This window comes from Daktulosphaira vitifoliae, unplaced genomic scaffold (assembly GCF_025091365.1).
Source record: "Daktulosphaira vitifoliae isolate Bord-2020 unplaced genomic scaffold, ASM2509136v1 Scaffold_3, whole genome shotgun sequence".
NCBI classification, from domain to species: Eukaryota; Metazoa; Arthropoda; class Insecta; order Hemiptera; family Phylloxeridae; genus Daktulosphaira; species Daktulosphaira vitifoliae.
In genome coordinates this window covers 17259692-17271970 of record NW_026099574.1, presented here as the reverse complement: position 1 = coordinate 17271970, position 12279 = coordinate 17259692, and the positions used below count along the sequence as shown (strand labels likewise).

Below are 12279 nucleotides of genomic sequence, written 5' to 3'. Positions count from 1 at the left end.
TGTTTAATGCATCTTATGAAACTACATCACAGTGATAGTTTTATGTTAGTTGTTGTATAATTTAGTATTAGATCGTCACAACTGCTTTGACAATGTGCGGAAATAAAATAATATTAAAATTGAAATTAATCTTAAAAATTTTCTAATTTAAATTCTTCAACTTACAAGAAAACTTATTACATTTATTAACATTTAAATTATGTAACCAACCAATCGTTAAAAGAACAATTTATGCAAATTTTTGAAATTTTACAAACTAAATTCAGTCTTATTTTTTTATATCCCTAATGAACCATTAATGTAAAGTTTTTTTGTCAGCATTGTCTTACTGCCATGGCAAACCAGCGATCATTAGGTCATTCCATGCTGTTCTACCCATTGCAAAGTGTTAACCGTTGCTCATTTATCATTGTCGTTAAAAATTTCTCGGTAGTAAAATATTTTATACAGTCAAACTGATCTTCAAACATACGTTCTATATAATTGTGATGGTTCACTTACTTCCTACGTCAAGATTTATAGAAGATATCGCTTAACAACTATCATGTTACACGTTGTTGACCTATTGAGGTTTTATTCTTTATTGTTTTAATGGTATGAATTTTTAACTTCGATGCGAAGCTGAGAAGGTATTAATTTTACTATGATGTGTTTTTTTTATGTCTGTTCTCACTTTTTCACAGCTCTCACTGGACCGATTCCTTTCAACGATACGTCAAAAGATCACAAATCATATATAGTTAAAAACATTACTCTTAAAATTGAAAATTGTGCCCTTGTTCCCCGTAAATAGTGAAAATCTGCCAAAATATTACAATTTTTAAAATCGGTAAATTTCGACATTTTTTCCTAAAAGTTGCCATAACTTATTGAAAAGTTAATAAATCCAAATAATTCTTTTCTATATTAAAAAAATCCCTCGTTCCCTGCTATTCATTGAAAGTTCAACTAGCAATAGTTAAAGATATTACCCTCGTTGCTCTTGGAATAATCCACCAATTTCTTAAAATAAACACTATCTATAAAATTGCATCGAAGCGTTTCTTATGATTGTGATTTTAATCATTGTCAGATATCATCTTTACTTGTGCCAAATATGCCACGACCCCACTGTGCTTCCGTTAAAATAATTTTTATTCTCTTTTATTACACTTGTATAAAAATGTGAAAATCAATTTATATTTTAATCGACATATAGTTTTAATTTAACGAATGTAACCCATTTTATAAATAAAATTAAATGGAAAAAGAAAATATCTTAGATTTATTTTGGTACTATTAAAATTATTGGTAAGAATTTACATTATTTAGTATAAATAGTACATATTATATTTTGGGACTCTGTAAATCATCCGTTAATAATTATCGCAGTAAAATAACAACAATAGGTACTCTGTTCTTGTCATTTAAAAACATGATGCCCTCTAACGATGCGTTAAACAATTTTTTATTTACAACACAATACATAATAATACTATGGAGCAACATGAATTGTTGATTGTTAAACACATATATTAATTTAGAAGTTAAAATTTATCGATTTAAAAATAATATTACACGTCATTCCTCATATGTTTACAGTTAACAACTTGAAAAATAAATTAATTTAATTTGAGTAATAAATTAATATTATTTCTCTACTCATTCCAATTTTCAATACTTTTTCTTCTTTGTTATCGCAACTTCAGCATTTTATTCAAATAAAAATGTGTATAATGAATTATGAGTTGAACATGTTAAATGTGACATTTGAGGCCTTATGTCATAAATGAAATCAATAAGCTGGAAATTTTGTAATTTACATTAAATTATTATATTTATATAGAAATTATAAATATTTTTCTTGATAATGTACTTATAAAATTTTTAGAATAAACATAAAATAATCTCCAGAAAATAGCTGAAATATTCTAATAAAAATTGTGTACAATGCATTATTTTTCTTCATATTTCTTATCCGCGTGTGTTACAGACAATAAAAATTATTAATTCAGCGCATTTGACGAATTATTCCTATGAGATTAACAAGATATTTACGCAACGCTGTAGTTGAAAAGATAATACGTATTGTATATTTTTACTTACAATTAATTTTATTAGTTTTTCCATAAAAACTATGAGAGTGAATTGAGATTTTGGAAGCAGTAAAAACGATCAACTATTCATCGAGGTTTTGTTTGCATTTAATTAAAGAAGTAACCAAGTTTGAAGTTATTATTAGTGACTATCATTGAAGCTTAACTTTAAAGCTTTTCGATAAACTGTATATTTCGATAAGTTAAATTTTAATCATTAACATAAGCCTTGTGACAGATTAATCGCTGTCCTTATATAACAAAGCTGTCAAAATTGATAACAAAGTTTGTTCATTGACCATTGAAATAGCGTACAAAAGACAAAATCATAAAGACTAGATTGATCCAGAAGGAATTGTTAGGTTTATGTTGACCACGTCTTGAATTATTGTGCACTATTTATACGTCTTATCTTAATGACCATAAAACGTTGAGCTAAGACGGTTTTATTTTATTTTGGACATAACGGTACCAACGTTTGTTAATATACTTGTTAGAGATACCCAGATAGTATCCTTGGCGTCTACCTATTTATGTAATAGGAAATTTGTCGACTTATTACATGGTGACCAATTCCTATTTTATGAGTACCTATCTCAAAATCATTTATTGTTTACATTATTAAATAATTTCTACTCCCAGAATAATATTCCCTCATTAAAATTGTGGTAGCATTGTTATGGGGCAATTTCTTTAAAAAGTTATATTAATATTTCAACTATCCAAGTGTGCCTAACTGGAGTAAAACGTAGCCACTTACTATTAACTTCAAATAATATTTAAAAAATGACTTGTTATTTATAACACTAAAAAGAATATCGTGTAACTACTAACCGAACATTTTTATTTTTGCACTAAACGTTTGCAATAGAAGTAGGTGATGTGGAAAAGCGATATCAAAATTTACTGAATTTAAAGTTTTCTTTTAAACCGATTCATAAACTTATTGAGTCTATTCTTCGTAATAAAATTTTATTTCTACCTAATCCGTAATACAATTTTTTTTAAAACTCCATTCCTGAAATAATATTAAAAATCCTCACAAAGTATATTTATTTTTATTAATTGGAAAATAATATATTTAATATTTCATAAAAAGTTATTAATTATTTCAACGATACTTAATTGTATAAAATAGATAGCTTGAAGATATCTAAAATAGGTATTATTATTGTATAATATTAATTTACCATCGTTGACTTAAAAAAAATATATCCAATATGTGTAAATCACCAAATCAACTAATATATTACTTATCAAGTTACGTAACATACATTATTTTCAATTGTTGCTACAACATACATACAAATATATTTTACCCTGAAGAATTTATTTTATTATACTAACTTATCAGTTATAAATCAATCATATTCAGTATTCAAGAAATATTGATGAACGTTATTTGTAACAATCAACACTTAAATTATAATCATAACACTATAAAAAATAAAATAGTGGAGACTAGGAGACCTTTAATTCAATTTTTATATTATAAATCAATCATTCGTAGTTGTTGTCGACATTTTAGAGTATTTGAGGTCAGCACGTTTAAATTATATTCCATAAAGCCATAAAAACTTCAACACACTAGTTTTACTATTAACATTTCTTCTATATTGTTAGTTTTTAATAATATTACACTATGTTGAAAATAAGAAAATAATTAATTTAATATAATTTTTTAGAATACCAATGAAGTATTTTTAATTACTTTTTTATTATGATCAATTTAAATACAAGTTTTTGTTGTATAATCCGAAAATATATTTTTTTGAAAAATAAAAAAAATATATATATTTATATTTATATTTTGAAAAAAATTATACATATTTAAATGTTTCACACCAACTGACAACGATTATAACTTTTGATACAATTATCATTTTGTTGAATTTTTTTTTTATTATTATTATTAATTCACTTCTTAGACTACGTTTAAAGTATATTTTTATTATTTATTACAATGAGTAAAAAATATAATAATAATTGTTTTTTTTTTAATTTCAAAATAACCGTTTTAATTTTTTCTTTCAAAAATTATGATTTAATAAAATAATTTTAGAACAAATACATAGAGTATCATAAACTAAAAAATTTAATTTCTTTTAGTTACATTTATTTTTTGATTTATCAGCTAATAATTACTTTTTAGTATTATTCCTTATACCCTAAGGGGTATAAATAGTATTATTTTAAAAGACTACATACATATTTAACTAACTTATCTAATTAAGAAAATAACTGGTTGGTAACAACTTTTGGATCAGTACTGTGGAAGTTATTTTAATTGTTATCATGCAGTCATTTTTTCATCATTCCAGTCATATGTTTTAAATGCAGTCTAAGAAGGCAATAATTATTTCAAAAAAATAATTTTTATAAAATAATAATATTATCAGAAGTTAAAAGTATTGTCAGTTAGGCATTAGACCAGATTATATATATATATATATATATGATTTCACTATCAGATTAATTATTATTTTGTTGTTTTCAATTGTACAAAATAAATAAAAATTCTCATTAGTAGCATAAATAATTACTATATTTAAAGATTTAAAAGTTTAATTAAATCACAGTTTATATTAGCATTACTTAAATCTGAATAATATAGATATTTTTTAATTAAAAACTCTTTGGATATTTAAATCTATCAGGGATTTTAAATATTTTATCAATCTCAACAAATAGTTTTTTAATCGTTACTTAAAAATCTATTGGTTTTAATACTATTATTAAAAATATTTTGATACATAAATATTGAACTCGATTTATTAAATTGGCTTATTTTTTTATTTTTAAATATGACAATAGTCTTAATCAAGATAATAGCGTTGTATAACGAGAAAAGTTTATTTATGATTAGGTTTGAAATAATTTTTATTTTAAACATAAATAATTATAATTAACAAATATTATGGAAATTAACCCTTATTTATGATGAATTATCATATATAAAAATTTGATGTAGTCAAATAAATTGAGAATCGCTCAACTTTATTTGAGATTTTATATTTACTCTACAAAAATCAATTTTTTATCGGTTTAGTATAAATACAATACTGAATTATATGTAACACATGCTATATGAAAACAAATATATCTACACTTAAAATTTATAGAACAGACATATTAAAACAATATTTAGTATTCTTGTAAATATTTTAGAAACAAATGAATTTCAGTGATTATGTATTTTATTGTTTTAATTATTTTATTCTGCTGAAAGTCGTAAAATCATTTTTAATTTCTGATGATTTTTGATTATATTATTTTGTAAGATCTAAAGATTCCAATTATTAAGTAGACTAATACAATTTAATACACTATTTTATTAGAATTTACCTGTGTGAAACATATGGTTTCTAAATATTAAATATTTACAGAGTGATTAAATTATTGTTAACCGTTGAATTTCTTCTATAATAATAATAATGATGAAAATAATTGATATTGTTTAGTATTATTAATTTCTCAATTTAAAAGTAGTTAAATATTTTTAGGTCTATCTATTTTTTTTTTTAATTAATTTTTTTTTTAAAGAAATTAAGTGGTTAACGATAAAAATTAATCATTAAATATATTATCCTTTATTATACACAGTACATTACTTATGAAAGTTTTCTATCTATCTATATATGAAGTTTATATTGACTCTTCTATTGCCATTATTATAACTCCTCTCTTATTCAATATTACAATGTGTAAAATTATTTTACATTGTAATGAATTAAGGAAAATACGAATGCTTAAATTCTACAAGTTTACCATAATATCTTAAGTAAAATCACAGTTGTTTTGGATAATTTATACTCAAGTTTTGAAATGTATAATGTGTCTTGAAATGTTTCTTCAGCTATATAATGTAATACAGATATAAGTTAAAATAGCTTAAAACTTTTAACTTTAAAGACAATTTGAACAATTCAAACTAACTTTATTGGCTAACATTACTAATTTGTTTTAAAAAAATACTTGTAGGACATTTAATTGACATTTAACAAAAATAATTGATATTCTCATTGACAGAGATATCAAGTTTAATTATTTTATGCTAAAGCTGTTATTAAATAGATGTTTTTGTTCTTTATAGCACTAGTAGATTATGAAAGATATTTTTTATAAAACTATAAATAGTTAATTAATATTTTATTCTACTGTTACAGGATATGCGTTCAAAAAGTGTATGTCTGACGGTACTTGGTATAAATTGCCATTAACGGGAAAATATTGGGCTAATTATACAAATTGTATAGACACTGAAGATTTACAAGTAAGATTAATTAATAACACTCTGAAGAATTCACATAAATTATCAAACTTAAAGAGTGTTAAAATTTTACTGGAAAATAATTCAGATAACTCTGTTTTTATTTAAAATTTAATTTAAAAAAATGTTTAGTTTTAAGAAAGTGTATCTGCTAAAAAATAATAATAAATAAATAATATCTATAAAAAATTAATCTAAGAACTAAAAAAAAAAAAATTATGTAATCCAATTTATTACACAAATTATAACTATTATGTATGTTTTGTTTTAGTTTAGAAACTTAGTGAATTCATTGTTTATCATTGGTTATTCAATATCTTTGGCTGCTCTGCTCACATCGTTGATGATATTCTTTACGTTCAAGTAATATACTAATAAACTTATAATTAAAGTCTTCAGAAGAACAAAACAAGAGTTTATTTAGAGGTGGGGGGCAACTAATTTTTTTTCACTTTGGTAAGCATGCTTGAAACCATTTTTTTTGCAGAAAAGCAAAGTGACGCCGAAAAAAAAAATTTTAAAGCCATATTTTGTAAATATTGATTTTAAAACCCCTAGTATATTTGTAACGTCATATTTAAGATAGGTATAGATTATATTTGGTAGTGATTAACATTATGGCCAAAAAAAAAAGTCTTTGAAGCCAATATGTTAATATTCAGAATAATTAGTGTATTAAATGTACAAATTATTCTAAATGTTAATAATTGTTAAATTATTTGCTTAATTGAAAATGACATAATTTTTTTTAAATATTGTGGTACACATCAAAAGTTTCTATTTGATATAGGATAATCCTTTTAGATCATTTTCAAAAATTGAGTTAAAAAAATAATTTTACGTATGTGAGTGGTGTTTTTTAAGACATTCCCATACTAAGGTTTCTCATTGGATTTTCACAAATATATACCAAAAGAAAGATTATTAATCTCCTATATTTTATTAAAATTTCATTAGAGTCTGAGCTATTTTTTTTTACTTTTAAAATTACGATTTTTTTTTAATTTTTGATACTGATAGGTTCAACTAGATTAAAATCACGTTCTTTTGACGTATTCATCACTGAGAATTATTCATGGAAAAACATAAAAACACACACACCGTCACAAAACCAAGTTCGCATCAAAACTAAAATATTGATGAAATTAACATTATAATTATTTATGATATCTAGTATTATAGTACCTAACCCTAAATAAATAAAAATATTTAACTGTTAATTTTCAATCTGTACATATTTCAAAATATATGTGTATATTTTTAATTGCATTATTTTAAACATTTGTTAATATTTTTCAATTGACTTACTGACCCAGATTTATTTTCAGGTCACTGAGATGCACTCGGATAGCTATTCATGTACATTTGTTCATATCATTAGTCTTCACTAACGTTGCATGGATCATATGGTATAAAATGGTTATATCGGACGTGTCAGTGCTTCAAACGAATGGGGTAAGATTCGCTAGCTAATCATAAAAAAAACACCCATAGGTTTTGAACATTTACTTAATGCTGGTGGTTTTCTTTTATACTCGACTTTGCAGACGTCATAATAAACTTTCCGGATATTTATACGACGGATTTAATAACTTAGATTTTTATGACCTCCAAATGTACGTGATTACACTACGTTAGTCTCGTGAATAGCGTATGCAAAGAGAAACCACAAGTTTTCTCAAAATTGAACGTAGTATAGGAAATCACTATGGATCATTTGATGCCCACTGTCTTAAGTTTTTGTAGTCTTTATTAATAACACTTAAACGTAGTTTTCATTGATAGTTCGAAATTGATAAGGAAATATGAGCATTCGTTTACTTTTATTATAATTATTTTTTTGAATAAATGTAAGACATTCCAATAAACCTTCATCAGTATTTTTTACATAGTTATTCGAAAATCCATTAATCACCTACGTTTGTTTTACTTTGGGTTAGTGTTACATGAAGTGGTTCGAGAATAATTTACACATTTCAATGAAGCGATCGACTTGATTATATTGCATAAATAGTAGTTTCAATACAATACAGTACTTAAAAAACAAACTAAATCGAGCGCTTTTGGACATGGCAACTTTTATAATTTATATTTACTTACGGCAAACTTGATCAAAGATTAAACGTTGAATGTTAAATGCGAATCAGTTACGTATGTACGATTTTTATTGTATGGAAACTAATATTTTTATTTTACTGTACACACGATAACACATAAAATTTGACATTATCTTTATAAATAATTGTGTGAACATATTAACATTTATGTAATGTACTTATATTTTTCAACAGATATTGAAACGATAAATAAGTTATTTTAAATTTCCCTTGTGCGTTTATAATAAATATTTATATAAAAAAAAGAAAGTTATAAGTAGAATTTTTCTTTATTTATATGCAAAACTTAAAACACATGTAATAAATTTACAATTTTAATAATGTCTTTTTAATATTTTTAACTCAACTATTGCTTTATTTTTTCAAGAGTAAACAATGCAAGAGCAACGTCTTATTATTTTACTTTGTTCTGAATATGAATTTCAAAGTGGATCTTGATTTTCCTTCCATTTTTAATCTATATAAAGTAAATATGAATGAAGTTAAGAATATTCTTATAAGTAAAATGTTTACCACACAAAAAACCTATTATATATTTTTCGATTGAATCTCGGCTCAAATCAAAATGAATTTCTCTTTTATACATAAATTTTTATTTTTAACCTCATTTTATCAACAGGAATGTGCTTAAAACATATCCATTACAGTTTTCAAAATAATTACTTTTACATAAAAAATAGAATTTTGTATCCTATGTACACCGAATAACAATCTGTATAAATGTTTAAAATCTAAATATTACGAGTCAAATACGTATTTGTGATAATACTCCAAGTGAAGTTCAAATAGTATCACAAATGTAATGTTATACTCTTAAAAGATACTTTGAATGTACAATCAATCACATTTAAATCATTTTTTTTCGTTTTTAAAATTTTGGTTTTTGCAGAGTTCTTCTTTTTCAAACACTCACGTCATTGAATTGTAACGATCATATATTTTTAATGCATTATAGTAATGCAGACTACTTTATAAAAATCTTTTACATTGCAAAAATATAACATGACTCTTTTAAAGTTAAATGCGCTCTGGCAATCACAATAAAATGTTGTAAATAAAGCTTTTTTTAAATACCTTTTATTATTATATGCCATTTTTATTTTATTTTTATAAATATTATTATAATATGTATGTACTCATGTTTAAAAACGATTCCAGATATATTGTCGTATACTTCATGTTCTTCTTCAATACTTTATGGTAGCCAACTACATGTGGATGTTTTGTGAAGGTCTTCATTTACATCTAGCCTTAGTAGTGGTATTTGTTACGGACGTTTATGCCATGCGATGGTTTTATACTATCGGCTGGGGATTTCCACTAGTAGTGACAGCCATATATGTTGTGTGGAGAAGCAAAACGAATGAAGATACATCAGAGTAAGTTCAACGCGAGCCATTATTTGCATAATAGTTCAATGACTATAAGGTCAAATTTTGCTACACGAAAATAGGCTAGGACAACTTTTAGAAAATACAGAAAAAATTTAATTAGATAAAACTTTAACATTTACTAAAGTTTAGAACAAACTAGAAATTTGTTAATAGTTAGTTATTACACTACTTTCTTAGAAACTCGAAAAAGTAAATTGCGAGTAAACATAAATTAGTAGTAAGTTTGACAGCGATAATTAAATGTTAAATAGATTTTAGAAACATTTCTATACTTATCTGCGTTTGGTTTGTTCCTAAAATAAATAAAAACACGTAATACAAGTACAAAAGTTTCTGATACTGCGTATCTGTTATGTGTTATTTAATGAAAGGTAACTTTTTAATTAAATCCATTAATGTTATTAAATTTTTAGTTATGATTAATAGCTATAGTGTTAAGTAGCCATGCTAAAATTAATTTTTTTATATTTATCTATTACATTTCCGTCACCATTTATAAACATATAACTAAAAATTACGGTTAACCTAATTGATTTTCAAAAATCAACAAAAAATAATACAATATTCTTTATCTAAAATGTATAAATTTGTTTATTAAAATTTAATAATTGCTCAGTCAAATATAATTTTTTGATATATTTGTAAATATAAATTTCAGGTGTTGGATGGATGAAAGCCATTGTCATTGGGCGCTGTCTATTCCAGTTCTCCTCTCAATATGCATCAGTCTACTATTTTTGATTAATGTCATGAGAGTTTTACTTACAAAATTGCATAGGAATTCAATTAATCCAGCACCAATAGGTGTCCGAAAAGCGGTTAGAGCAGCATTGATACTTGTTCCTCTATTTGGTATCCATCACATACTTATACCTTACCGCCCTCCACACAATACTGCATGGGAGAAGGTTTACCAATTGTTTACTGTAGCTTTAGTACCCACTCAGGCAAGTACAAAATAAATAAATCGAATAAAAGCTTTTTTACAAATAAATTTTGTATGTATAAAAGTATTTCATATATTTTTTTAATGGATATTTTATTTATGACAAAATACTTTTAGGTTATCAATTGTTAAAACAAATTTATATTTTAGAAGAATGATCTTGTAGTTTTTAAACTTAAACCGTTTAAAATTTAATAATTTGTATTACTATTGCAGGGTCTTTGTGTGTCTGTATTATTTTGTTTTGCCAATGTTGATGTGCATGGAGCTTTTCATAAGTATATAAGAAGAATAAAAAGAAGAGGCACTATTCACACAAATGTTACAGGTACTACGCAACCAGTACAGTCACAAATCAGAGACGTTATTGTCTAAAAGTTAAACTTATTAGTTTAATCCAGACAAAACTATTATTTGTAAATATTAAGTGATCTAAATTATATGCTATTAAAATAGGCATACTGCCATTTGGTGGTTTTATTAAATATATTTTATTATTGTAATTAATTTAAATTATTTTACTTTTGTAAAAAAATGTTTTCCTTAGTATCTTTAAATAATAATTTAGTACTAAAATCTATTCTAAAACACAAGCAATAATGAGTATACTATCCTCAACCAAAACGCAGCAACAAAAAAGGACCAACCTCCACCTATCAAAAAATTCCGCCTATCAAAGTAGTGATATTTACATGGTCACCAAGTTTGCCCTTTCTTTAGTTCATAAACTTTAATATTTTTTCCATATTGATTCTTTATTCGTATTATATCAGTGATATCTACATTAAAAAATGTTCCCCTATCTAAGTAGATAGGTGGGCATATTTAGGAAGAAGCGAAATTGACCCTTATTCACAATCGAAATTTTATTGAGGATATCATTCCTTTTTGCTGTCTCAAGCCAATAATATATATATATTTTCATGAGCTAGTAAAAATTTAAGACGGCGAATCTCGTCCTGTTATTATTAAATAACGCTTCTGTCTGTAAAATCGTCTATTTTGAGAAAATAACAATTTTCAGATTTTTCCTTTGCGTTACAACCGTAAGAACTATTTTTGTGCCAAATTTCATATTTCTACATACATAAAGTTAGTGTCTTATATTTTTGATGAGGAGTCAGTAAGAAAAATGAAAATGTAGAAACTTTCTCATTTTTTAAATGACATATCATTAAGGGCTAATATTTTTATACTGATCCTAACTACTAAACTTAGCCTAACGTACTGTTTTCGCTCAATTCAAATTCCAAATTTTATTATTAGATACACTATCTTTATTTTATAAGCTATTGAACAGAGTGATTATTTAGAAATACAATTTAGATCAATTAAGTAATGTAAACTTTACTTCAATACTATTGTAAATATGAATCTAACATTTTAAAGATTCTTAGAAGCAAAAACATGAAAGTTTTAACTCAAGTTAACACAGTTGTTAACTAATTAATACTTAAATATACAGTTAATTTTTTCA

General features: G+C 24.4%; 1 protein-coding gene across 2 annotated transcripts in view; it reads left to right on the top strand.

Moving 5' to 3' along the window:
- LOC126901265 (calcitonin gene-related peptide type 1 receptor-like) overlaps nt 1–11392 on the top strand; it is a 71668-nt gene extending 60276 nt beyond the window's left edge. For both annotated transcript variants that reach the window (XM_050677645.1, XM_050677644.1), the window contains exons 5-10: nt 6242–6348; nt 6617–6708; nt 7674–7800; nt 9621–9841; nt 10515–10803; nt 11019–11392. In XM_050677645.1, the coding sequence (XP_050533602.1) occupies nt 6242–6348; nt 6617–6708; nt 7674–7800; nt 9621–9841; nt 10515–10803; nt 11019–11177 (995 nt within the window). In that variant the 3' untranslated portion in view covers nt 11178–11392. The remainder of the gene's footprint in view (nt 1–6241; nt 6349–6616; nt 6709–7673; nt 7801–9620; nt 9842–10514; nt 10804–11018) is intronic.
- Nucleotides 11393–12279: the final 887 nt, after the last annotated feature.